The sequence below is a fragment of the Carettochelys insculpta genome, chromosome 18 (assembly GCF_033958435.1).
Source record: "Carettochelys insculpta isolate YL-2023 chromosome 18, ASM3395843v1, whole genome shotgun sequence".
In the NCBI taxonomy this organism is placed as follows: Eukaryota; Metazoa; Chordata; order Testudines; family Carettochelyidae; genus Carettochelys; species Carettochelys insculpta.
Window position 1 is genome coordinate 32,735,896 of NC_134154.1, and position 27,871 is coordinate 32,763,766.

The 27,871-nt window shown below is 45.6% G+C and overlaps 1 protein-coding gene across 2 annotated transcripts in view; it reads left to right on the top strand.

Annotated features, from left to right (window-relative positions):
- Positions 1 to 27,871, top strand: part of ZNRF3 (zinc and ring finger 3) — a 243,061-nt gene that overhangs the window by 207,926 nt on the left and 7,264 nt on the right. For both annotated transcript variants that reach the window (XM_075012940.1, XM_075012941.1), the window contains exons 3-6: positions 3,772 to 3,846; positions 20,662 to 20,793; positions 22,523 to 22,633; positions 25,577 to 25,744. In XM_075012940.1, the coding sequence (XP_074869041.1) occupies positions 3,772 to 3,846; positions 20,662 to 20,793; positions 22,523 to 22,633; positions 25,577 to 25,744 (486 nt within the window). The remainder of the gene's footprint in view (positions 1 to 3,771; positions 3,847 to 20,661; positions 20,794 to 22,522; positions 22,634 to 25,576; positions 25,745 to 27,871) is intronic.

The window sequence follows — 27,871 nt, forward strand, 5'->3', positions numbered from 1 at the left end:
CCCAGCCTGCTTGCACTCACTTGCTTCTCAATAAAGTGCTGTGGTTTTAAAAACTAGGGGGGCGGGGGAAGGCACCAGAATGGGTTAGGTGGGAGGGGGGAATGGGGGGAGAGACTGCATTCTGTGGTGTGTTTGTGGCTGACTCTTTGATCTCTTGCCAAGCAAACCTGGAAGGTCAGGCCAAGCTGCAACTAATTTATGGAGAATAGAGCTGAGTGGAATGCTGGAATGGGGGATCCCTAGTTTATGCATGTATATCGTCTGTGTAGAGCATTCTGCCCCCATCCAAATTCACTCTTGACAACCACTCATATTTCCACATCTGAAGCTTTCATATCTGTCAAACTGAATTACACTCACCTTATATTTACCCTGAGGAGAAACCCCTCTGAGTATAACTGCGAGAAGCAGATTATAAAGTTGGAAACTCGGAGACTTGATTTTAGCGTCTGTATGGAGATGTAATGAGTCAGACTCCGTAATAGCTTAGTTGATAAATTTGGTCAGTTTTCACCGTCAGGGTTAAAATCTAAGCCCAAGCAAATAAGGCAGTCCCCAGTCTTTGAAGTGACTACTGTGCTGCTCATCACTTTTCAGCCTTTAACTGGGAGGGGGAAGGGGGCGGTAATTTCCTCAGGAATGAAAAGTTTCACTCTGAAAACAGGGCACTTTCTGAAACAGGACTTCCAGTCCCCAGTCACTAGACAGATGGAGGGTTACTTGTGTCACACTTTTGACTCATGCTTCAGAGAACAGTAGCTGACCAGCATCCTTGTTAGCCTTGTGCTTGGCTGGCTAGCTTTATGGAAATAGGAGTAACAAGGGTGGAGAGAGGGGAAGAAGTGACACGCGAGAATTAAAAATGAATCTGATTCGTCAGCCTTTACTTAGAGCCTGGTAAAATCCTGCGTTGTCTGGTTGTAATGAGCTGAAGTGAAATTAGACATGCAGCTTTGCTGCAAAAAGGGGTAGTGGTGTTTCTTTAACCCCACTTTACATGATTGGTTTGTCCACAATCAGATCTTTTGGGTGTAATAGCCTGGATTTTGTAACTTACTGAGACCAGTGGGCCTGCTCCCTTCTGTTGTAGGGACGTAAAGGCTGTATTACACCTATAAAGTTTGTGCTATGTTTGGGGCATGTTAATACTTGCTCAGTAGAAGCTGAGGTCCTCTGCTGCTTCTGCCCTCATGCCACTAAAGTTAGGAATTGAAGCAGTTATTGTAATACGTTCCTGAAATCTACTTGCTTGATTGAGACGAGAGCATTAAAATTTATGCAGAGAAGTTGGAGCTGGTCAGGAGGCACACCAGTCAGGACTTTGGCTATTTTAGTCTTGGTTTTTGGCAGAACTACGGTAATGTTGTTCAGTGGCTCTGTCAATAGCTGCTGCTTTGTGAACTAATACAGCAGCATTTATCGGGTTCCATCCTCTCCAATATGGCAGGTTTTCTAATGCTGCAACGTGCATTAGGTATCGTAACATACTATGTGGAAATGTGCCACAAGGTCGGATGGTGCGCCATAGGTACCCAGATGCTAGTAGTTGGAGCAGCAGTGGGACGGAGGGGAGCGAAGCAATCTCAGGCAAGACACTGCGTACTTCACTCCCCTCCTCCCCACCTTTTGACCCCCTACCCCCTTTTCAGTCCTGTGTATTTGATTTGTCAGCTTTTATTTCATCTTTTTTGATCTGTGTTATAAACTGTCAGTGCTGCACTGGAAATGGCATATCTCCAGATCTGAAGAAGTGGGTCTGCCCCACAAAAGCTCATCTAATAAATTATTTTGTTAGCCTTTAAGGTGTTATGTGACTGCTTGTTTGTTTTGTTCTAATTTCTGTGATGATGAGTGACCAAAATTTGTTTCACTAATTTATTGGGTTACCTACTGTAAGCCTATTTAGTCACCATTATGTGCAAAATGAACCAAACCCAGGCACACTTCAAAACTACAATAGTCTCCAGACATCAAAAGCTCTTCACCTGTAACCCCTGCACACTGAGAGAGAACTGAGCTCTAGTAGACTCCAAAGTCTACATGCCCAAAACATTTGAACAAGTACTGGGAGCCTCTGAGAGAGCCCTTCTGGGCAATCCTGGATGAGTTGCCACTTCACTGGCACATCTCCCCTGCAGAGAAGAGTTTTACTAGATCAGATTCCTTTTAGCTCTTCATTCCCAACAGCTTCTAGCGATTAGCCAGGTGTTCTGACTTCAAAGGAGATAAATATTTACTGGGCTGAGGCAGAGACCCTTTCTGGGAGCTGGTTTCCCTCAGGTGCTGTGTGATGTGCTTTATTAGTTTTTAAATGACAACAAAGAGGAAATGGAGCAAAGACAATGACCAGTTGATTCTTCACACTTAAAGCCTATTTTTTTCTTGAAATGAACCTTAGTATTACTCTATAAAAGGCATGTTTGTACCATCTGCTTAGTTCCTGTTGTATTTCAACATTGGTTTCTCTACAGGGGGTCAGGACCCTGTAATTTATTTCTATTACAGTGATTATTATTGTTTTCTGGAGAAAATGGGAAAATCTCATCCTTCATGGATTCCTGATTTGGAGGTGTAGCGCTTGTTGTTGTGGTGATTCAGTGAGGCCTGTTTGCTGTGTGGGGAATTTACAGGACAGCACTTCAAGATAGGTGACAGACACCTGTGTAGAAGCTGCAGTGAAAGTCATCTGCAACTCCCATTTCACTATCCCAGAGGATTTTTACACACGCCAGTGCCCTAACTAGCTCATGCTCGCTCCATTTCTGCATTTTGTTCTCTTGGTATAAACCCCTCCCAGATCCAGTAAAATCACTCTTCTTTGAGAAGTATCGGAGGGGTAGCCGTGTTAGTCTGGATCTGTAACAGCAGCAAAGGGTCCTGTGGCACCTTATAGACTAACAGACAAGTTTTGCGCATGAGCTTTCGTGAGCACAGACTCACTTCATCAGATGCTGGTCTTGGAAATCTGTAAAAATCCTCTTCTTTGAGAGGAGCAGTTGCATGCAATAAGACTGACGTCTAGTGGGCAGACATAGCAACATCCTTTCAAAACCTCTGAGAAACACTCACACTTACTGCAAAGAGAAAATGGATTTAAAGTTTATACAGTTGCGTGTGTAGTGTCCCAGAGTCTCCTTACACACCTGCCAAATGTGAACCCTTTTCCTCTTCCTCACTGCAGAAAAGTAACAGAGAAGGAGCTGTGCTAGTCAAAAAAGGTTTTTCTTATGGAGGCCCATGACACATCCTTCTGTATGGTCTGTGGCAGGGGCATCTGTCAGGTTACCAAATCCTTTCAGCTTTAAGAAATTTTTTAAAGGGAGTGAGAGTTAAAATCTCATCTGAGACAATTAACTTGCTCAAAAGGACCATGAGTGGGACTGGGTAGGGGACCACTGATGCCCTGATACAGTTGTTTCTTCCCTGCACTGGATCTTGTTACCCCTTCATTTGCAGTTGCCTTCTGAATTGATTTTGTGGAAATTAAAAACCATTTAAACCATTTTTACTTTCTGTCTGGCATGTGAAAATGGGAGAGAGCAGGCTGCTGCTGACGGAGTTGGTGCTAGGGGGCCCTAAGCAGGGATAATTTTGCCCCTCGGTACATGCTAAAAAGGTGACCCAGAGCTGCTTGGAGCCCTAATCATGCTTAATCTGCTTATACCTGCCAGTGGCACTTGTTGCTGAGTTGGGAAGAAGTAGGGCGAAGCGGGGATGGGGACATTTCCTTTTTGGGAGGGGATAAAGGAGAACTATTTTTTCTCATTGCAGGCAAAGCGGGCAGTTCAGCGAGGAGCCACAGCTGTCATCTTTGATGTGTCAGAAAACCCAGATGCCATTGACCAGGTACAAAGCAGGGAGACCAGACTTTTTTAAGGCACTCTTATGTTTTGGTCCTTATGTTGTCTGGGATACCCTCTTCATCCCCCTCATTTCAAAGCGGTGAGCATTGTATATGCAGGATGGAGGGGAAGCTTCCAAAATGTTTTCCATTTTACAATGCTGTTTTCTTACCTTTCTCTTACATTCACTTTTTAGACTAACATTTTCCAGGTTTTGCCTCCTGTTGAAGGAGTTGGTTTTGTGTGTGTCACTTTTATTGATGGGGTTGTGTTTTTGTGCAAAATCCCTTCATGCAGTTCTGATGAAGTGAGAGCAGGAAAATACTTTTACAAGTGTGGAAAAGAAGTCTAACTATGATTTTTTGAATGGGGCTGCAGCAAAAATAGCTCAAGTGTGAAAATTAAATTGGGGTTGTGTGTAGTCCTCATGGATGAAAGTCTGATTGATATGAATGAACTGCCCTCAGTTCAGGAAAAAACACGTTTGTGAGTATGGAGAAGGTGTAGTAGAGACTGCAAGAGAAGGTGTAAAAATATTGAAACAGATCATTCGCATGTAACTTGGACCCTGATTCTGCAACATTTTCTCACATGAATAATTCTTGGTTTTTCACACGTGGAAGGAATTGTCTAGCGAGGAAACTGGCTACAAGAGCAAGTGAAATTCTCAGAATGTTTGTCTAAATTGCTTTCCCTCTAGAAGCCTTCCAGCTGTCTTCTCATAGTCCTAGTCTGCTGCTTCAGTGCTGCAGCCTGCACCTTCTTGCACTAGCTCAACACTGGAGTTGTGGATTTGGCCCCTTACCTTTTGGGGTCTGTTGACAACCCTCCTTTCTCTACTCTCCTGATCTCATTTTTCCCCATCCTTAGTCTGTCCTGTACTGTTCCTATAGGAATAGTAGCGTGGCCTGGATGAAGACATGCTCATATTAAAAAGCAGGCAACCATCCTTCAGGAGGTCACAGCTGACCACAGAGGTTGCTTTAGGACGGATGGACAGATTAAAGTCAGTGTTCTCACTGCACACAGCTCTCCTCACTGAAAGCAAGGGAGAAGTCAGGTTTTGGGAGAAAGTTGCGCTATGTCCAATGCAGTCATGGACAGAGCTAGAGCTAGGGCCAGAGTCTGCCTTGTGCCTTCAAGACTGGTGCAAATGCCCCTCACCCAACTCAACAGTAAAGGTTAAACCTCTCTAGTTCAGCACCCTCAGAACTGGACTGGTGCCAAATGAGAGAACTTGCTGAATCATGGAAGGTCAATATTGTCTAGCACCATCATCAACACTTTCACCCCTTACAGGGCTCTTGGAAGACATTTAGGGGTAATGTAGAGCTAAATAGCAGCAGAGAACCCTGGTGGCTGTAAACAAACTTTATGGGACTCTTGACCACACACATAAGTGGACATCCAGCTAACTAAAATCATGCAGGACCACGGATGTTGCTGGACAAGACAGTGCCACATGAGAGAGGTTCATCTTGTACTACTCTTCACAACCCTTTCCACCCCTCCCACCTCCTCTGGTACCTCAAAGCTGTTTCTTTCAGGGATATTACTCCACCTGAAGACACTAGTTTCCTTAAAATGGTGCTATGTTACATCCCCTGGTCGGTACTTTACAGATCTGCTATGGTGAGCTTGCACTTGCCACTTCTCTGTTTAGCTACTCTGGTGGTTGCTGGGGGTACATCCTGAGTTTGGATGTAAGAAACCCCTCAAATTCTTCCCTGTTCCCCAAGAGTTACTCTTCTAGGAGAAAGGTGACTTCCAATACATCCTAATATCTTTGCTAGGAAAATTTGTGAGACCCTCCAGATAGGTAGTTTGCTTTGTGAGAAAACACACATACCTTTCTTCTTCTGACTTCACTCCTTTGGACTTAAGCTCAGAATCTGTAGTGCTTGCCATGAGAGAGATTAACTAACTTGTCCTGAAAATGGATGAAGTGCTGGCATTAAGACAACTCAGTGCCTCAGCTTTCCTGCTAATATTCCTTGATTAAACAAAAGGACAGCAAGGAAGATGTATCCTTTTCCGTTCTAACCTGTTTGAATGAGGTAGTGAGCTCCAAATGCCTACTATGTGTTACACTGTAATTTTTTTTTTAAATCAGCAGAAAGCTCACATTATGGACATAGCCAAATTTGTCTCAGAGCTCCTTAGTGGAAGAATGTAATTACATCATCAACCTAAGAGGGACTTGGAGCAGTGGCGTAGCCATGGGTTGGCCTGAATGGCCAATCCATTTATCATTCAGGCTAGCTCCTGGCTCAGCACTTGCCCTGCTCAGTCAGTCCAATGCTTGTGCTGAGGCAGTGCGGTTGGGCTGTAGCGGCTTGTCCTGCTGCCCTCGCTAAGCACTCTTGCTAAGGTTCGGGGGCTTGTTATGCTCTTCTTGTCCTGTGTTCCAGCAGCAGAGCCGGTCAGGGATTTGCCCTGCTCCTCTAGCCTGACAGGCTTGCTGGGGAGTGGGATTGGGGCATGAGAACTTGCAAGCCCCTGACTCCTCTCCCAAGCTGGAGCATCAAGTGGGTCAAGCCTCCATACCCCAAGCCCACTCCCTAGCAGGAGTGTCAGGCTGGTGGGGCAGGGCAGGCCCCATGCCCCGACCCTGTTCCAGACAGGAGCACCAGGCTGGCAGAGTTGCCCAAACCCCTCTTTCCTCTGCTGGACCTGGGCAAGAGGAGCCAGGCAGACCAAGGCAAGCCCCCAGCCCCACTCTGGCTGGAATACTGGGTTGGGAAACAGCGCAGGTGGTGGTACACTGATCTTCAAACCCCTCCCCTGCATTTTTCCAGGCCCTGGCCAAAGTGTCTATTGCCCCCCGCCCCTAGGAGACTAGAGTGGAGGAGAGAGGTGAGCTGTATTGGCTCCTACTCCTCCCTCTTGTCATTGACTGACTGCCCACTGTAAATTGGGGTGCACCCAAGTGTCCCAGTTGGCCTGTGCCACTGACTTGTACACCCTCAGTGGTGACATGTGCTGCTACATCCTGTCTTCACAGCTTAAGCCCCCCTAGTCCTAACTAAAAGCCAGGAGTTCACAGAAATAATCTAAGGAAAGAGAAACCCCTCTCCCATCCCCGCCTCCAAAAAAAAAAAAAACCCACAAATGGGGGGAAGCAGGCAGGCACTGGGACTTTTTTTTTTTTTTCCCTACGCTATTTCAGGGTTTCCTTTGATCATATCCTGCAAGGCTAGATTTACTGGGTAAGAGCTCAATGCCAGAGTCTACAAACAAAGAACCCTGCTGTGCAAACAAACACCTGTTGCATTCATCAGTAATTTTATTCTGCCACAGTTGCACAATATGCATAGAAAAGAATGGCCTCTTTTTTTGTTACAAACTTACCTCCTGCTCCAAGCTGTTTGTGCAGCTCCACAAGTAGCCATTTCTATGTCACCTTCTGACACAGGTTAAGACCTTGAACTAAAATCACATGAGGAATTGTGGGTGGTTATGACTCTGTTTGCCTATCCTTTCATGAGCATTAGCCTTCATATATATATGAGTGTCCTTTTGTTCTAATCTAGAACATAGTTTTTGTTCTCCTTGTTACTTTAGATAAGAAATGTACTGATACTGTTATGGAAGGTGGTGACCACTTCTCGAGCTCTCCTGTCCCATACATTGTTAGAAGTTGAGTGAAGTCCTTGACCTTAGCAAACTTTTTATGCCTGAGGAAAACATTGGTTTTGTACCAATGAGCAAAAATCTCAGGTTCTGAGCTCGCACTGTTCCAGACAGGGGTACTAGCTCATAAATCAGAGTGCTCACAAGATAGAAACTTGAATTCTGATGAAGAAATGTGTGCTGCATGGATGTTCCACAAGCTCAAATGTCCTCAATTATCCTAGAAAACCTAGGAAGCATAAATGCAAAATTGTGAGTGTAATATCAAATTATGCAGTTAAAACTGAAAGATTTGAAAATGTACCCTGCAATCAATGAATTTGCAACATGCAAAGTATTCTATTCCAGTTCTTTAGCATGAAGTTGAATGTATTAATGTGCTAAAATTTGCACAATTAAAACATACATGACCAAGAGAGAGCTGTATTAGTCTGTATTCTGTCAAAACAAAAAACAATCATGTAGCACTTCAAAGGCTAACAAAATAATTTATTATGGGATGAGCTTTTGTAGGACAGACCTACTTCTTCAGATCATAGCCTAACCAGTGGGTCTGTCCCACAAAAGCTCATCCCTTAATAAATTATTTTGTTAGTCTTTAAAGTGCTACAGGAGTGCTTTTTTGCTTTGTTAAAACATATATATTGCAGGTAAGTTAAAACTGCTGTTGAGTTAACTTTTTTCTTCACTTTCTGATTTATAACTGAAAATCAATTTAAGCTAGGACTATCAAGCAGTTGTTTAAAAAGTGATCAAATCACATGATTAAAAATTACTAGCACAATTAATTCTGCTGTTATACAATAGAATACCATTTATTTAGATGTTTTGAATGTTTTTGTACATTATCAAATATGTTGATTTATTATAAATATTTTCACCATAAATACATTTGTCATTTCTCCCCATAATAAGTACTGTAGTGCAAACTGTTTATCATGAAAGCTCTACTTAGAAGTGTAGAATTGTGTATAAAAATTGTATTAAAAACAACACAATGTAAAACTTTAGAGCCTATAAGTCCGGATGGGCAATACTTTTTGATGGAGGTCCAGTCCATGCTTTTTGGTAAGTGGTCAAGGACTGCATTTTCCTATGGAGAAGGTGTAACCAAACTTGTTTGGTCTTTGTGACTGGCTGAAAAAGAAGTAGGTAGTACTGAGTGGACTTGTGGGCTCTTAAGTTTTACATTCTTCCTCGAGTGTCCCCGTGGGTGCTCCACGATAGGTGTTGGGCTCGCCCCGGCGCCGCAGATCGGATCTTTCCAGCAGTTTCTGCCGGACCGTGCATGCGCCAGCGCGCGCCGCTCCCTTGCGCGCTCCTGGCCACGTGCGCGATCCAGTCCCCGCCAGTTCCTTCTTAACTGCCATCAGCTGCAGACAGAATCCGCTCAGGCTGTGGCCAGAGTCAATGTATTTAGAGTTTTCAGAGATTTTAAGTTTCTTTTCAGAGTTCTTAGTTTGTTTGTTTATTTGTTTGTTTGTTTCTTTATTGAAAAAAAAAAAATATATATATATATAAGTAGAAAGTCTTAGTCAATGAGAAGGAGGAGCGGAGGCAACCCGGGGATGTGAAGGCCAGTAGGCCTCCTGCTGCGGCAGGCTGGGGTCCGTGAGAGGGGAACAGGCACAGAGAAGGTGCTAAGTACCCTATTAACAGCTCAAAGACTCACCACAATGTCCTCTTCAGGATTCAAGAAACGTGAGTCGTGCCGCGAAGCTATGCCGGCCTCTGATGGGCACAGTCAATGTATTAGGTGCCCGGGGGAATCACACGTCACCCAGAAATGCTCCTTTTGTGCAAAGCTCATGGCCAGAGCCAGAAAGGATAGAGAAATGCGGCTGAAAATGCTGCTGTTTGATAAGGCCCTCCAGCCAGACGTGCCAGAGAGGCCTCAACCGGAGGGACCCACAGGGCTCCATAAAAGGAAGGCGGTGTCCCTCACCCCCTCGGTGCAGAAATGGAGGAAGCTCTCTCCAGCCTGATCCCTGCCGGCAGCCACAGCGAGCGGGACGGGCGTAGCACACAGCCCCCAGCCTCAGTCACAAACAAGCGGCAGCACAGCAGCGCACGTGGCAGAGGCTGAGCCTCCGATTACTAAGCAGCCGGCCCACGCAGCGTTCAGAGCAGCGGCCAGGCAAGCGCCGGAACCAGCGGCACCGCCGCAAGCAGCACAGACCTCCGTGGCGCCAACAGTGCAGGGCCAACAGGCACGCAGCCTGCAGGCACCGGAGGAGACCACCCACGCGGCACCGCAGGTAAGCGTGCCAAGCGCGGTGCTGACAGTGGGGCTGAGATCCCTGGCATGGGAAGGGGCGGAGCCAGCCCCCGCAGGGGAGGGGAAAGGCAGCAGCGAAAACCCTGCACCGCAGCCCTTCTCTGGACAGGGCTGCAGGGCTGCTCTCAACAAGTCCTCCCCTTATGCTGCGAACACCAACCAGGAGACATGGGTCTCCCCCAGCCTACCCAGAGCCTCCTTCTCCGTTCCTCCAACCAGTGTCACCATGGCTCAGGCCACCCTCGCCCTTTCTGGGATTTGACCCTCTGGAGTACTATCACAAACCAGTTTCACCATTGTCTCAGTCATCCAGACGATCTCGCTCCCCCAGACATAGGGGGTATGCACCTCGAGAGTGGTCCAGGTCTCCATCCCAGGAACTGTGCCCGTGCTGCCACGGTCGTCCTTATCACGCTGGGCATAGACACCACAGGCATACACCCAGGGGCAGGTCCCCCTCGACCGTCCAGTACCCCCGCGGGCACTCACAGACGCGGACGGAAACACACAGGGGGAGTTGATTTTGGAACCCCGAGATTTTCCCTCACAAGCCTCCAGTGAGAGGGTGTACCACTGACAGCAGGACCCTGAGAGTTCAAGGGAGGTCTACCCTAGTGGTTCCTCCTTGTCCTCCCCCGACGAGGCTACGGCCCCCAGGGATGTTGCCCCCCCCGCCCCCCCCGGACGACCTCAAACAGTTTCAGGAGCTGTTTAAAAGGGTGGCTTTCACGCAAGGCATTCAAACAGCAGAGGTGCAGGAGAAGCACCACAAGCTCCTCAAAAACCCGAGGCCTCCAGCCTCGTCCAAAATCGCTATCCCACTCGATGAAGCAATCGGAGTCTGCTACCATGATATGGCAGACCCCGGCTTCCACTCCACCTATAAACAAGAGAGCGGATAAGAAATACTTCGTCCCGGCGAAGGGCATGGAGTTCCTGTTTAGTCACCCACAACCAAATTGTCTGGTGGTAGAATCGTCTCAGCAGAGATCAAAGACTTCCCAGTACAAAGCGGGGGGAACAGACAGATGCCAAGAAGCTAGAGCTATTCGGCAGAAAGGTATACTCCTCCTGCACCCTGCTGCTGAGAGTGGCAAATTATGCAGCACATCTAGCGAACCACAATTTCAACAATTACTCCAGGCTTACTTCTCTCATGGATTCACTTCCAGAAGATAAGAAGCCGGTGCTGAAGGCCATTGTGCAAGAGGGCTATGCAGCTTCGAGGACAGGAGTCCAGATTGCCCTGGACGTAGTGGACACGGTGGCATGCTCAAAGGCTACGGCAGTGGTCATGCTCAGGGAATCCTGGCTCCAGACATCCGGTATCCCGAGGGATCTGCAGGCAAAAATTGTCGATCTCCCTTTCGACACGCAGAAGTTGTTTGCAGAGTCAACTGATTCAGTCCTTCATTCCAGTAAAGACTCAAGAGCTACACTCAGAACCCTGGGTATTTATACCCCTCCATACAGAAAGAAAAAGTATTACCCTCAACAAAGGCGATACCCGTACCAACCTCAGCGTGCTCAGTACCACCGGGGCTACGACCAAGGGCGGCATCAACAGCAACAACAGTACAGAACTCCTAGGCGACGTTCCCAACAAGGCCGTGCATCCTCGGGGCAGGCCCAAAGGCAACAAGTTTGACGGACGGGTCGAGGGCTGCACTATTACTACCATCGCGCAATGTCATCCACAATTAATGGTCCATCATCGCCTCCGACCATTCCACTCACAATGGCAAAAGATCTCCACAGACAAATGGGTACTGGAGATCATAGCCACGAGTTACGTGATCCCCTTTCAGTTGCTCCCACCGCCAAGACCTCCGCCCAGGCCTCTTCTCAGGGATGCCTCCCACGAGGCGAAACTCAAGCACGAGGTGGACCACCTTATGCTTATAGGGGCGGTGGAAAGAGTGCCGGAGCGACTCCAGGGGAAAGGGTTTTATTCACGATACTTCCTCACAGAGAAGAAAACAGGAGGCTGGAGGCCCATCTTAGATCTTCGAGGCCTCAACCGGTACTTGTGCAAACAACACTTTTGGATGATCACAGTCGCCTCTATACTCACAGCACTGGACAATGGAGATTGGTTTGCAGCCCTCGACTTACAAGTTGCGTATTTTCATATAACGATTCACCTGGCTCACAGACGTTTTCTCCAGTTTAAGGTCAGCAAAGAACATTTCCAATACAAGGTTCTGCCGTTCGGCCTCTCCTCGGCCCCCAGAGTCTTTACCAAGACCCTGGCAGTGGTGTCAGCCTACCTGCACAGACAGGGGGTATTTACATTCCCATATCTGGACAACTGCCTACTGAAAGGGGCCTCGAAGGCGGAGGTACTACGCATGATACGCGTAACAGCAAACACGTTTTCTTCGCTGGGCCTGGTCATCAACCTTGCGAAGTCAAACATCGACCCCACACAGGACATAGAGTTCATAGGGGCACGCATAAATTCTATCACAGCAAGGGTTTATCTACCCGACGCTCGCTTTCGCGCCATTGGTTCCCTAGTACAAGTCATTACATATAGCCCCACGGTGCTGGTTTTAACGTGCTTGCAGCTGCTAGGCCACATGGCAGCGGCAACATTCGTGGTACAGAACGCCAGATTGCATATGCACAACCTGCAACATTGGCTGGCGAGCGTCTACAAGCCGGCATCCCACACCGTCCGCAGGGTGGTGTCGCCCACGACAGAGGTGCGCAGATCCCTGCAATGGTGGGTAAACCCCAAGAACATGCTAACAGGGGTACCCTTTCACCAACCACAAATCTCTCTCTTTCTCACCACCGACGCCTCCCACATAGGGTGGAGAGCACACATTGGCGAAAAGGTGACGCAAGGACTGTGGTCCCCTATGGAACAGTCACTGCATATAAATATACTGGAGCTCAGAGCAGTGTTCAACGCCTGCAAACACTTTCGAGACCACATACAAGGCAGGGTAGTCAGGATCAATACAGACAATACCTCCACCATGTTTTATATAAATCGACAAGGCGGAGCTCGATCCCATGCCTTATGTGTGGAAGCAGTCCGGCTGTGGAACTGGTACATCGCCAACAATATTACGTTGAAAGCCTCGTACTTACCAGGCGCTCACAATGTGAAGGCAGACCAGCTGAGCAGGCGCTTCGCACTCACACACGAGTGGCAGATCTGCTCTGATCTGCTACGACCGATCTTTCATGCATGGGGATTTCCCCAGATAGACCTGTTTGCCACTCAGCACAACAAGAAGTGCCCCCAATACTGCTCCAGGGCAGGACTGGGGCAGGGGTCCTTGGGGGACGTGTTCGCGATTTCATGGAAGGGCCCCCTGCTTTACGCGTTTTCCCGCACAGTGCTCATCCACAAGGTCCTGCAGAAAGCCAGAAGGGAGAGAGAGCCCGCATGATCCTAGTGGTCCCAACGTGGGATCGACAGCAATGGTTCCCCTTGCTTCTGCGCATGTCGGATTGTCCACCACTTCCCCTTCCAGTGGCGCCGGACCTGCTCACGCAGGCCCAGGGGTCCATAGTGCATCCACACCCCCGAGGCCTGCGCCTACAAGCATGGTTAATCCATGGCTCAGCTCCCTAGAAAGTACATGTACAGAGGGAGTACAAGTAGTCCTGGAAAGTAGCCGAAGGATCTCCACCAGGAAGACCTACAAGCAGAAATGGACTCGATTCACTGCATGGTGTTCCACCAAGCAGTTAGCTCCCCTTGAGGTGTCTATACCTGTAATACTAGAATACTTACTGGACCTCAAGAGAGGCGGGCTCTCCCTCTCCTCGTTGAAGGTCCATCTCGCCGCTATATCGGCGTTTCGGCATGAAGAGGAAGGGCCCACGGTGTTTGCCTATCCTATTGTTACCAGGTTCCCGAAGGGGCTGGTAAACCTGTACCTCCCCTCAGAAACCGCTTCCACCATCGTGGAGCTTGGACCTGGTGCTCAGCGCGCTAATAGGACCACCGTTTGAACCCTTAGCCACAGTTTCCCTCTGTCTCCTTATGATAAAGACAGCCTTCCTTCTTGCAATTACGTCAGCTCGCAGGGTGAGTGAGCTCGCAGCAGTTATGGCAACGCCACCCTGCACGGTATTCTCAAAGGAAGCGGTAACCTTACGGCTGCACCCAGCCTTCGTTCCGAAAGTTTCTTCAGAGTTCCATCTTAACGAACCTGTAGTTTTACCCTCGTTTTACCTGAAGCCTCATAGCTCCAGCAAGGAGGCACGCCTGCACCTCCTGGACGTGAGGAGGGCGTTGGCCTTCTACGTAGACAGGACTAAGTCCTTAACATAAGAACATAAGAACATAAGAATGGCCATACTGGGTCAGACCAAAGGTCCATCAAGCCCAGCATCCCATCTGCCGACGGTGGCCAATGCCAGGTGCCCCAGAGAAGGAGAACAGAAGACAATGATCAAGTGATTTATCTCCTGCCATCCATCTCCTGCCCTTGTTATGAAGGCTAGGGCACCATACTTTATCCCTGGCTAATAGCCATTTATGGACCTAACCTGCAAAAATTTATCAAGCTCTTTTTTAAACCCTAATAGAGTCCTGGCCTTCACAGACTCCTCGGGCAAGGAGTTCCACAGGTTGACTGTGCGCTGTGTGAAGAAAAATTTCCTTTTATTAGTTTTGAACCTACTACCCATCAATTTCATTTGGTGTCCCCTAGTTCTTGTATTATGGGAAAAGGTAAATAATTTTTCTATATTCACTTTCTCCACACCATTCATGATTTTATATACCTCTATCATATCGCCCCTCAATCGCCTTTTTTCCAAACTGAAAAGTCCCAGTCTCTCTAGCCTCTCCCCATATGGGACCCTTTCCAAGCCCCTAATCATCTTAGTCGCCCTTTTCTGAACCTTTTCTAATGCCAATATATCTTTTTTGAGGTGAGGAGACCACATCTGCACGCAGTACTCGAGATGTGGGCGTACCATAGTTTTATATAGGGGAAGTATGATATCTTTTGTCTTATTATCGATCCCTTTTTTAATAATTCCTAACATCCTATTTGCCTTACTAACTGCCGCTGCACACTGCGTGGATGTCTTCAGAGAACTATCCACTATAACTCCAAGATCCCTTTCCTGATCTGTCGTAGCTAAATTTGACCCCATCATGTAGTACGTGTAATTTGGGTTATTTTTTCCAACGTGCATTACCTTACACTTACCCACATTAAATTTCATTTGCCATTTTGCTGCCCAATCACTCAGTTTGCTGAGATCTTTTTGTAGTTCTTCACAATCCCTTTTGCTTTTGACTGGCCTTGAACAACTTGGTGTCATCTGCAAACTTTGCCACCTCACTGCTTACCTCATTTTCTAGATCATTGATGAACAAGTTGAACAGGATCGGTCCCAGGACTGAGCCCTGGGGAACACCACTAGTTACCCCCCTCCATTGTGAAAATTTACCATTTATTCCAACCCTTTGTTTTCTGTCTTTTAACCAATTCCCGATCCATGAAAGGACCTTTTCTCCTATCCCATGACCACCTAATTTACATAAAAGCCTTTGGTGTGGGACCGTGTCAAAGGCTTTCTGGAAATCTAGGTATATTATGTCCACTGGGTGCCCCTTGTCCGCATGTTTATTAACCCCTTCAAAGAATTCTAATAGATTAGACAGACACGAGTTCCCTCTGCAGAAACCATGCTGACTTTTGCCCAACAATTCGTGCTCTTCTATGTGCCTTGCAATTTTACTCTTTACTAGTGTTTCTACTAATTTGCCTGGTACTGATGTTAAACTTATCGGTCTATAATTGCCAGGATCTCCTCTAGAGCCTTTTTTAAATATTGGTGTTATATTGGCCGTCTTCCAGTCATTTGGTACCAAAGTGGATTTAAAGGATAGGTTACAAACCACTGTTAATAACTCCGCAATTTCACATTTGAGTTCTTTCAGAACCCTTGGGTGAATGCCGTCTGGTCCTGGAGACTTGTTACTATTCAGCTTATCAATTAATTCCAAAACCTCCTCTAATGTCACTTCAATCTGAGTGAGTTCCTCAGATTTGTTGCCTAAAAAGGCTGGCTCAGATTTAGGAACCTCTGTAAAATTTAGGAACCTTCCGGAAAACGGACAGACTTCTAGTCTCTCTCACTCCCAGGTCAAAAGGAGAGGGTCTCTCTTCACAGAGACTCTCGAAGTGCATTGTGTCCTGCATAAAGATGTGCTACGAACTTCGAAAAACTCCTTTACTGGCCCCGCCTAGGGCTCACTCCACCAGGGCGGTGGCAGCATCAACAGCCTTTTTCAAGGGCATCGCGCTAAAAGACATCTGCAGAGCGGCGACCTGGTCATCCTATGACACCTTCTCCAAGCAGCATGCCCTACACCGGGTGTTCCAAGAGGATACCCACCTCTCGACAGCGGTCCTTTCGGGGGCAAGCTGCCCATAAACCTATTACCCACCTCCTTTCTTGGGTTACTGCTGGGTAGTCACCTAACGTGGAGCACCCACGGGGACACTCGAGGAAGAAAGAGAAGTTACTCACCGTAGTAACGATGGTTCTTCGAGATGTGTCCCCGTGGGTGCTCCACCACCCACCCATCCTCCCCGCTTCAGATCTCTGTTTGGTGTTTTTCAGGAGCATCCAAGGCGGTTGGTCAAGGAAGTGGCGGGGAATGGATCGTGCACGTGGCCGGGAGCGCTCAAGGGAGTGGCGCGGTCCGGCAGAAACTGCTGGAAAGATCCAATGTGTGGCGCCGGGGCGAGGCCAACACCTATCATGGAGCACCCACGGGGACACATCTCGAACAACCATCGTTACTACGGTGAGTAACTTCTCTTTGTCAGGGCTGTTTCACACTCCAAAGTGCAGAAAGTGAGGTCCGCAAAAACTTAATACCTTGCCTGTGAAAGGCTTTGCTTAAAAAAGCTCCCCAAGATCACAGATTCCCTGACCTTGGGGATTATTTGCTGCCATCGCCCAAATGGCGGGGGGACCCTTTAACCCAGGAAGACACACTCAAGTTATCTTTCTGTGGGGCAACCTGTGCTCTTAACCCTCCCTCAGGAGAGAGTTTACACAAAAAGAAACTTCAATCTAGTAGAAGACCTTTTAGTCTAAGGCCTGAGCATACACAGATTCTCCTTTAGGACACAGGGATCAGATCACTTGTTTAAAGTAATTTATTCACAAAAAGAGAGAAAATAAATTGCACCATTTGCAGCTTAGAGAATTGCTTCTCTGGGATTCAGATTAAAATTTACAGGGGGGAAAAGATCGGGGGGAAAAAAGGAGTCGCCGCCGCGCTGTATGTGAGAGAGCAGTATGATTACTCAGACTTCCAGTATATGGAGGGAGAAAATCCAGTTGAGAGGCTTTGAGTTAAACTTAGATGCGGAAGCATCAGAGGTGATGATGTGGTTGGTGTCTGCTGTAGACCACCTTATCAGGTAGATATGGGTTTCTTCAGACACCTAAGAGAATCTTCCAAATCACAGGCCCTCGGGGTGGGGAGGGAAGGGGGTTAGACAATGGGGGTTAGCAGTGCATAGACAATCCAGGAAGGTTTGGGAGAATGCTGGGGATACCTTCCTGGTACAAGTGCTGAAAAAAACGACCAGGGGCTGTGTGCAGCTTGATCTGCTGCTCGCAAACTGGGAAGATCTAGAAGGAGAAAGAGAAGTGGGTGGCAACTTGGGCTGCAGCACCATTAGATGGTAGATTTCAGGATCCTGAAAAAAGGAAGAAAAGTAAGCAGTAAAATACAGACTTTGGATTTCAGAAGGGCAGACTTTCTCTCCCTGAGAGAACTGATGGGGAGGATCCCCTGGGAAACAGATATGAAGGGGAATGGAGTTCAGGAGAACTGGTAGTATTTTAAAGAAGCCTTATTGAAGGCACAGGAGCAAACCGACCTGATGCACAGTAAGAAAAGCAAACATGATAGGCAACTAGCTCAGCTTAACAGGGAAATGCTTGGCAAGCTCAAACTCAGAAAGCATGCCTATAAGAAATGGAAACTTGAACAGATGACTAAGGAGATGCATAAATATATTGCTGGAGAATGCCGGAGAGTAATCAGGAAAGCGAAAGCACAATTGGAATGGCAGCTAGCCAGGAATGTGAAGGGCAGCAAGAAGGGTTTCTATAGGCATGTTAATAACAGGAGGGTGAGCACAGAAGATGATGTGGGAGAAGCTCAAGTACTCAGTGCTTTTTTTGCCTCGGTCTTCACGGACAAGGTCAGTTCCCATTCTACAGCACTAGGGAATGTCGTATGGGAAGGAGGTGGGCAGGCCTCTGTGGGGAAAAGACCTGTTGAGAGCTACTTAGGAAAGCTAGACGCGCACAAATCCATGAGCCCAGATTTAATGCATCCAAGGGTACTGAGGGAATTGGCAGATGTCATTGCAGAGCCTTTGGTTATTTGAAAACTCACGGAGATGAAGTGCCCATATTTTAAAAAAAGGAAAGGAGGACAATCCAGGGAACTATAGACCAGTCAGCCTTACCCCAGTCCCTGGAAAAATGGAGGGAATCTTCAAGGACTCCATTTTAGAGCACTTGGAAGAGGGGAAAGTAATCAAGAGTAATGACTATGGATTCACCAAAGGCAAGTCATGTCTGACCAATCTGGTTAGCTTCTATGATGAGCTAACTGGCTCTGTGGACAAGGGGAAGTCAATGGATGTGATATACCTTGACTTTGGCAAAGCTTTGGATAAAGTCTCCCACAACATTCTTGCCAATAAGTTAAGGAAGTATGGATTGGATACATGGTCTGTAAGATGAATAGAAAGCTGGCTCGACAGATGGGCCCAACAGGTAGTGGTCAATGTCTGGATGGCGGTTTGTTTCCGGTGCAGTGCCCCAAGGATTAATTCTAGGGCCAGTGCCGTTCAACATCTTTGTTAATGACCTGGATGAGGGGGATAGATTGCACCCTGAGCAAATTTTCAGATGACCATAAGCCAGGGGATCAGGTAGATACATTGGAGGGTAGTGTTAGGGTCCAGAGTGACCTCAACAAATTGGAGGATTGGTCTAAAAGAAATTTGAGGTTCAACAAGGAGAGTTGCAGAGTCCTGCACTTGGGACAGAAGAATCCCAAGCACAGTTACAGGCTGGCTACCGACCGGCTAAGTAGCAGTGCATCAGAAAAGGACTTGGGGATTAAAGTGGATAAGAGGCTAAAAAAGCATCAACGGTGTGCCCTTGTAGCCAAGAAGGCTAACGGCATATTGGGGTGCATTAGGAGAAGCATTTCCAGCAGATCTAGAGAAGTTATTCCCATCTACTTGGCACTGATGAGGCAACATCTGGAGTAGTGTGTCCAGTGCTAGGCCCTGCTGTATAGGAAGGATGTGCACTCATTGGAGAAGGTTCAGTGGAGGGCAGTGAAAATGATTAAAGGGGCTGGAGCATATGACCTATGAGGGGAGGCTGAGGATTTGGGTCTACTTAGTTTGTAGAAGAGAAGACTGAGGGGCAATTTGATAGCAACCTTCAACCTCCTAAAAGGGGGTGCTAAAGAGAATGGAAAGAGACTGTTCTCAGTGGTGACAGATGGCAGAACAAGGAGCAATGGTCTGAAGTTACAGAGGGAGAAGTGTAGGCTGGATATTAGGAAAGCTATTTCACCAGGAATGCATTACCGAGCGAGGTGATGGAATCTCTTTCCCTAGAGGTTTCTAAGTCCCAGATTGATAGTGTTATGGCTGGGATGATATAAATGGGGTTGATTCTGCTTTTGGCGTGGAGGCTGGACTAGATGACCTCCTGAGGTCCCTTCCAGCCCTAGAATTCTATGATTCTATGAAAGCAACTTAAAAAAAAAAAAAAGGGGGGGGGGGGGGTCCACACCATATTCAAAATAACCCTAACCCTAAATTGACTGCGTCTAACTACACATTTCCCTTTTACTTACATATGTATTGCTGATTTTGAGACGGGCAGAATATTTATTGAATTCATTCCAACTGCTTGAGATCAATTATTTCTCTGTCTTCCCTCTGCATCAGCCAGGCAGGCAAAGAGCCCTCAAACTGCTGCTGTTTTCAGTTCAAAAAATGTTTCTCCTCTTGCCATTTACGTACCTAACCACCCCCTGCTGACAGTTGTCTCTGTTAAGGGTTAGCCCTTTCAAAAGAGACAGAGGGGACCCTTTCATGGCATACATCTTTTTCAGTTTTGAGTGCACATATGTTATACATGTCTCATAAAACTGGAAGGGACCTCAAGAGGTCATCGAGTCCAGTCCCCTGCCTTCTTGGCGGGAACAAGCACCATCTCTGACAGATTTTTTTGTTTTAAAATCTATTTGGTCCAGATACTTAAATGGCCTCTTGAAGGACTGAACTCTCAATCCTGGGTTTAGAAGGCCAATGCTCAAGCTACTGAGCTATTGGTCTGAAAAGAGAAAAATCTACATTTATAAGTTGCACTTTCATGATAGATACTACAATGCATGTATGAGGTGAATTAAAATACTTTTTTTGCTTATAATTTTAAAGTGGAAATATTTGTAAGCAAAAATAATCATTAATGGGCACTGCACACTTTGTATACTGTTGTAATTGAAATAAATATATATTAAAAATGTAGGAGACATCCTAAAATATTTAATAAACTTCAATTGGTATTCAATTGCTTTACAAGTGCAATGAAAACTCTGATTAATCATGATTAATTTTTGAGATAATTGCATGAGTTAACTGTGATTGATTGACAGCCCTAATTTTAACTCAATTTTTTAACTTAATGTTATGTTTGTAAAGTATTTTGAAATTCTCAGAGGAAGAAAGGATGCACTAGAAAAGGATAAGTGGTGACAGTGCTGTCTTCATTAACCCATGGTCTCCTCTCCCTCTCTTGAATCAAAAGAGAACTGCTGGTGTCTCATAAATCTACTTAGAATTTTACTGTGTTCTTTTCTAGCTGAACCAGGGCTCAGAAGACCCTTTGAAGAGGCCAGTGGTGTATGTGAAGGGGGCTGATGCAGTCAAATTGATGAACATAGTTAACAAGCAGAAAGTGGCACGAGCAAGGATTCAGCACCGGCCCCCACGGGTGAGTGCGTGCTGTGGAAATTGTGTTGCTGTTGCTTTATGTAGCTCATGTTAATACTGTTGATGGATAACATGTACGGTGATGCTTTCTGTGAGGGCTGACCAGAGAATAACTTGTTGTTCAGAAAGTATCACGCACTTCCACAGGGTTTCTCGAGTGAGTAACAATTCACTGACGTTCAGTGTCAAATAGGAGGTTCACAGTTTGGCCCTATGCTTATTACATCAGGATTCTGAGGGGTTCGTGTTATAATGGTCCATTAATAGAGAAACAAAACATTTAAATGGGGGAAAAAAACCACTTAATTATTGCAATGTACAGGACTGAACTCCCAGGAGGACGCTGTCTAGTGTTACCAAATATTTCTTGATCGCATGTTTCATGCGTTGATTAACAAAAAAAAAGGGGGCTCCTTCTAGTTTAGAATGGATGTTCCCGGGACATATTGAACGCTTACTACCTGTAGTTTATATGAGACAGGTAAAAATAAAAATTCATGTAGAGCAAACTGCTAGTTCATTTTCACTGCATTGCTAGAGCATTAACTCTGTTGGGAAGTGTGATTCATTAGACCAATCAGTAGTTTGCTGAGGACTCAAGATACATGGGTTTTACTTGATTTAGAAATAGAATAGTGGGTACCTAAAACCCACTGTAGCTGTTGGTAACTGTGCTGTAACCTGTCTTGTAAAACAGCACTGAGTTCAGAGCTGCTGTAAAACTTAGGCTCTAAGGCAGGGGTCAGCAACCCTTAGCATGGGTGCCAAGAGTGGCACACAAGCCAGTTTTCATTGGTACATGAGGCAGGAGCTCAGCCCCGTCCTTCCTCCCCGCAGGCAGCCGGGAGCTTGGTCAAAGCCATGCTGACTGTGGATAAACAAAAGACCATCTAATGCGACCACCCACCATCTAAACAGTAAAGCTCCGCATCTTTATTGATTTATTAATGAAGCTGTTGTGAGGAGGACTGTTAGTGACTTGCACCATACACAGAGGTCAAAAGGTCAAATTTCCACACTCCAACTTGGAAAGGTCACTGACCCCTGCTCTAACGGTACATCTACACTTACGAGAAGATTAATGCAGTGGCAGTTCAATTTAGTGTGCCTACTGGAGCCATGCTAAATTGATTGATGAGGGCTCCGCCATTGACCCTGGTGCTCCACACAGTCACAAGGAGTAAGGGAAGTCAATGGGAGCGTTTTTCCTGCTTCAGGGACGTCAGGAAAAATCAATTTAGAATACGCTGACTCGAGCTACTAGGTTCATGTGGCTAGAGCTGTGTATCTATCTTAAAACAATTTTTTTCTGCATAAGGTAGACCTGGCCTCTGGCTGTGTCCCAGTACACTTAGATTCCCATGTTAAGTGTGACTTCCTACCAGTTTTTATTTGATTGTTCGCCATATCCCTATGTGTAAATGGCATCCCTGAATATTCACTATTAAATACATGGAATTTTATAAAATATTATTTGGCCTCACTCAAAAGTATTGGCCTATAATTTTGGTTCACCCTGACAAGATTCATTAGCATGGTCAAGAGCGAGTCTAACATATGCTGTGATCTTTTCTACTAATGGAGTTCCTGCTTGCAGGGCAGTGATGGGAATCAGAATTATCAATAAAGTAGAAAAAAGGAGACATAGTTTTGAAGGGTATAACAGTGGATTTGAATGTGATCTGCCTGGGGAGGTAAGTTAAACTTCTTCTGTCTTCTTCACTTATAAGCAACCTACAGAGTACTTTGACATGGGAATTTTCCTCGCCTTTTTTGTGGTGGTCTCTCTCGTTTGCCTTATTCTTCTTGTCAAGATCAAATTGAAGCAGCGACGTAGTCAGGTAAGAGCTGCCTCAGCTTGGGATCAGTAATGATACTTTCTAATGAGTTGGGTCTTTGGTATTGAAGAGGGAGAAGGGTTTACTGTGTGGGATCTTTGTGAAGAGGGTTTTATCTGGAGGTGCTTGGAAATTAAAAAGTCATGAAACTTTTCTAAGAGATTTGCTATAGTCTGCTATGCCTGATCTGTGGGCTGGGGGTGCTACAGAAACTGTGTGGTTAGACCAGCGGTGGGCAATAATTTTTGATAGGGTCCATTCCAAGATTTTGCTAAGTGGTTAAGGGATGCCCTTTTCTGTGGAGGAGGTTGGGTACAGAAGAGAGCTCAGGGTATGGGACTGGGGTGTAGGAGAGGATGTGGGGTCTGAGAGGGAATTTGGGTGAGGGAAGGTATTATGACCTGGGACAGGCTACTGGGATGCAGGGTCCAGAGGAGGTATGAGTGCGGGAGAGGCTTCTGACTTGTGGGATGGATTTAGAAGTGGGTGGAGGGAGTTAAGGTGTGGTGCTGGAAGCAGGTGCTGGCCAGATGCTTAACTAAGCAGCTCTTGGCCAGCAGCAATTAGAGGAAGGCTTTCCTTCCTGCTAGCAGCCCTGGCCCACTGGCTGTTCCGTGTAGCTCTGCACACTGGGGGGAGGGCTTTGCTCCTATCAAAATTTCTCAGCTCTTATTGGCCAATAGTTGATGGGTGCAGGGGCAGCAGCACCCAAAACTCTGCCCCCCTGCAGCTGTCGAGCTGGATTAAAAAGGCTTGCTGGGTCAAATCTATGGGCTGTATCTTGTCTACTCGTGGATTAGATCGAAGTGGGGGTGGCAGAGAAACACACAGAAGCGGTATTGATGGATTCTAACAAAGGATAATGGCTTCAAAGCAGATTCCAAGCTTGTTGGGTGCATAGTACGTCTCCCCTCAGGAATTCCATCTGCAGTTAAAAAAGAGAGGCAACTTTCTTTTAATGAAAGTTTCCCTGAATTCCTCGTGAGAAAACATTTCAAGGAAAAGAGTCTGGTTGGGAATTGTCCCTGAGAGACTCAGAGGATTTGAGCAATCTGATGGAAAGGCTGAGTAGGAAAACAGGATGAGATGCTAAAAATCACTGTGGCTTGTATTTGTCATCTCTCTTGTAATTCCCCTGCATAAATATAGGTTGTTTAATCTACAAGGAGAAAAAACAATTGTAGACTCCTAGAATTGCCTTCACCCTCATTTCTGTGATGGGATTGACCCAACAATATGGACTTGCAGCACTGCAAAGTAGTTGTACCAGAAAGGAAAATGATAAACCATATATTGAAGTAAACCTGTAAGTTGAATTGTAGGGAAACAAAGTAATTTCTTGAGCTGGCATTACCCAGCATCGCAAGCCTCATAATAAGTGCCATATGGTATTTAATTACCACATTCATTATACATTTTCGTCTAGAGGCACAGTCTTTTAGATCACAGCACCCAGAGCAGTAGGCTCAACGTTACCAGACAGCCCTTTCTGAGTCTAATGTGTCTTGCCTGCTCCCCCCAAGTTTTACGTCATTTAAAACAACTTGCTTACAAAATGAAACATAACATGTACAAAAGTTTCATAGCACACTGTTGCTGAAAACTGCTTACTTTCCAGTGTTTACCAGATAATTATAAAGTAAAGTGATTGTAGTATAAACATTGTTCTTACATTTCACTATATAGTCTACAGACTGGTATAAACAAGACGTGAAATTTTAGTTTGTGTTGACTTTGGTAGTGTTTTTCATGTAATCTGTTGTAAAACTTAAGGAAATACCTAAATGAATTGCTGTACCCCCTGGAAGAGTTCTATGTACTTCCAAGAGTGTGTGAACCACTTGTGGGAAAATGTCGGCCGATAGCACCCTTATGGATTGTTACAGCCAGTACTTAATGCAGGGGAAAGTTCCCTCTGTTGAATCACCTTGTTAGTTCATTGGGGACTGCACTGACCTATAAAAGAGTACATCCCATACTAGGTTATAGATTTGGAGATTTAAAAGCCAAAAGGAACCATATGGTCATCTAGGACAACTTTCTGCACCACACAAGGTATAGAACTGTACCCATTAATTCCTGTATTAAAGCCATATCTTCTAGTTGAACTAAAGTGGCTCTTTTAGAAAGACATTCAATCTTGATTTAAATATTTCTTGGGATGAAGAATCTACCACATCCATTAAATTGTTCTTCAGACTTAACATTCAGACAGGAAGTAAGATACACATTTGTTTTTGAGCTTCAGCTCCCAGCTATTGGATCCCATTATGCTGTTGTGTGCCAGATTAAAAAGCCGTGTACTATCTAATATTTTCTCCGCGTGCAAGTGCTTATAAACCACAATCATGTCACTTCTTGTATTCCTTTCAGTCCACCAGACTGATCTTATCTTGCTGTCAGAGGCAGGTTTTCCTGATCTCAGATCATTCTTGAACCTCTTTTCTTACCGCTTTTCAATTTTTCAACATTGTTTTTGAAAGATGTGTCTGGATCTGGACGCAGATTTCAGTAATGGTTTCATGAATGCCATCCATACTGAGGTGGTAACACCTTCCTTCTCAGATTTTTGTTTAACTTTTTCTTCTCAATCAGTGTTGCTAACTTTTTTTCCAGTTTGGAAAACTGGTTCATGCATACACATGGGTTTTGTTAGGCTGTGGTGTTTGGGAGGCATTTATCTGGTTAGACCTGTGTTCTGTTTGCACAGAGAATATTCAGCTCCCATAGAAGTTGAGCATCCCCGCTACTCCTTGTAGCACATGTCATTTCTAAGGTGTCTCCCACATAGAAGCCTAATCAGGATCTATTTAGATTATGAGCTTTGATACCAATCTCAGTCTGAGGGGATGCGGTTCATAAGTTAATGGTTAGGACTAGCTTTATTTTTCTGTTTTTCCAATTGCCTCAATCCCACAAGTAGCAATGTGGTGTGTTCTGTTGCAGAATTCCATGAACAGGCTTGCAGTGCAGGCACTGGAAAAGATGGAAACCAGGAAGTTCAAGTCCAAAACTAAGGGTCACCGTGAAGGAAGCTGTGGAGCTCTGGACACACTCAGCAGCAGTTCAACTTCTGATTGTGCCATCTGCCTGGAAAAATACATTGATGGAGAGGTAAAAGAAAGCAGTTTTCTAACCTGGTTGAAAAGTGCTGCTGGGACAGTGTTGACATAGTTTTCACCAGATGGCTTTTTGAGGGCATGTGAATCAAGGATGGGTATCAGCGGGTAGCAGGTGTGGCAATCCTCATGCCATCCAGCTGAAGGTGTAGGGAGGTTTACCTCACCCAGGCCATGTCTGAACTTGGGAAAAAGTTTGAAATGACCGTGCTAATGGCCAAATCGGAGAATACTAATGAGGCACTGAAATGAACATTCAGCGCCTCATTAGCATGCTGCCAGTCACGGCACTTTGACTAGGAATAGCTGATAGGAATAAGGGGATTTTGATGTTTGCAGGATCCTTTAGAAAAGGACCCCCTGTAAATGAGCTGCACACAAGCAAAACACGGCACTTTCAAAATGCTGTGGCAGGCAGCATGCTAATGAGGTGCTGAATATTCATTTCAGCACCTCATTAGTATTCTGCGATTTGGCCATTAGCATGGTCACTTCCAAGTTTTTTGCCAAGTGTAGATGTAGCCCTAATGTAGTTCTGATAGACAGGGGTAGTTAATAGGTGTGGCATGGACCAAATGCATACTTCCAGATGCCTTTGATGGACCCCAGAATCTTTTTATCATAACTGTTTTCTTATTATTTTCTCTGGAGTCTGAACTTGGACTATGCCTAAACCAAGAAATGTGGCCCATGCCAAAAAATAAAGTAAGCACTGGTTGCCCTGGCTTCGAGGACTGTCAGCAGTCTTACTTTTTTTTTAAATGAGTGGGTCTGCTCATGGCTCCATAGACTGATTCAGGAAGAACATCTCTGACTGCACTACCCCAAAGCCATTTGTTCTGGTTGTGTTGACTGAGCTACCTGTTTCCACTCACCCTGACAACGTGGCACCATGTGTTATGCAAAGTGTCAATCACAAATACTTCTCTGATGCACATTTTGAGTGCCTTTGGAAGCATTTCATCTTCACTGCATGCTTTTAGTTGCTAGATCTAAATTCACGTATAGAATTTATTTTAGTAAATGGATCAAAGACACATAAATTACCCAACCAGTCCATCTCAAGTGGAAACAAATCAAATGACCCTCAGCACCAGCCGAACCAGCTTGCATCAAGACTCCTGGGTGGGACATCTGGTCCTGCCATTTGGTGCCTAGCAGTTACTGTATGTGTCATTTTAATGTGCTGTTGATAACAGTTCCATATTTCACACCTGTGGAGGAGTATCATGAGGACAAGAGCATTACAGATTTAAATTTGAATCTGTAAACAGATTCTGTGTTACTTCCAGATTCTGAGATATAGGTAACCATGTGCTGCATTGGCTTTCTTAATTCACAAGTCCATGCCGTGATTGATTTGCACATTGTTAACATAACATGACAACTGAACAGTTTGGCAGCTTGGAGCATGGTATCTTCCAGTCTTATTGATTGTTCCTGGGAAAGTGGTTGAGGAGGAGGACATACTTCAGTTTTCATTTGACTGATGGTAAAGCCAAAGTTACAAGCAGCCTCGGCAAATCAGTTTGTAAGGTCTTGTAGTGCTGCTTCAGAGTGTGCCATCAAAGGCATGGTCGTTGCCAGAGAGCAGTAAAGTGTTTGATCTAGGAACTGCACTCTTGATGCATGGGCTGCATTTAAAGGGTAAGAGATGCAATAGGAGGATCAGGATGTTTTCAAATCTGTAGGTTACCTTACAAGTCTAGTAAAACAGATAATCACTGCTTACTGAAGCAGGCAAAACGATTGCTAGTTCCTATCCAAGAAACAGGGCTTTTTCCACATAGGAACAAAGCTCCATACCCCAATAGTCAGTTGGGGTAAGATGCTATACTCATATCACTCAGTATATACCAACAAGGAAAAGATTTAAGTCTACGTATGTTCTTTTATGTTGAAGATGAGACCTATCAGACTCCCTTTCCTCTGATGAGATGTTTTATGATGGAGTATAAGATTCTTCCTTAACCCTAAATTGTATGACTTATCTACTTATTAGCAGCACCAAAACTGTCCATTTGCAGTGTTTTGACAAAGACTTTGCAGACTTCTTGTGTTTACTTTGTTTCTGTTTGACTCAGTCATAATAATCTCATTCTTTTTTCTTCCTTGGACCTCA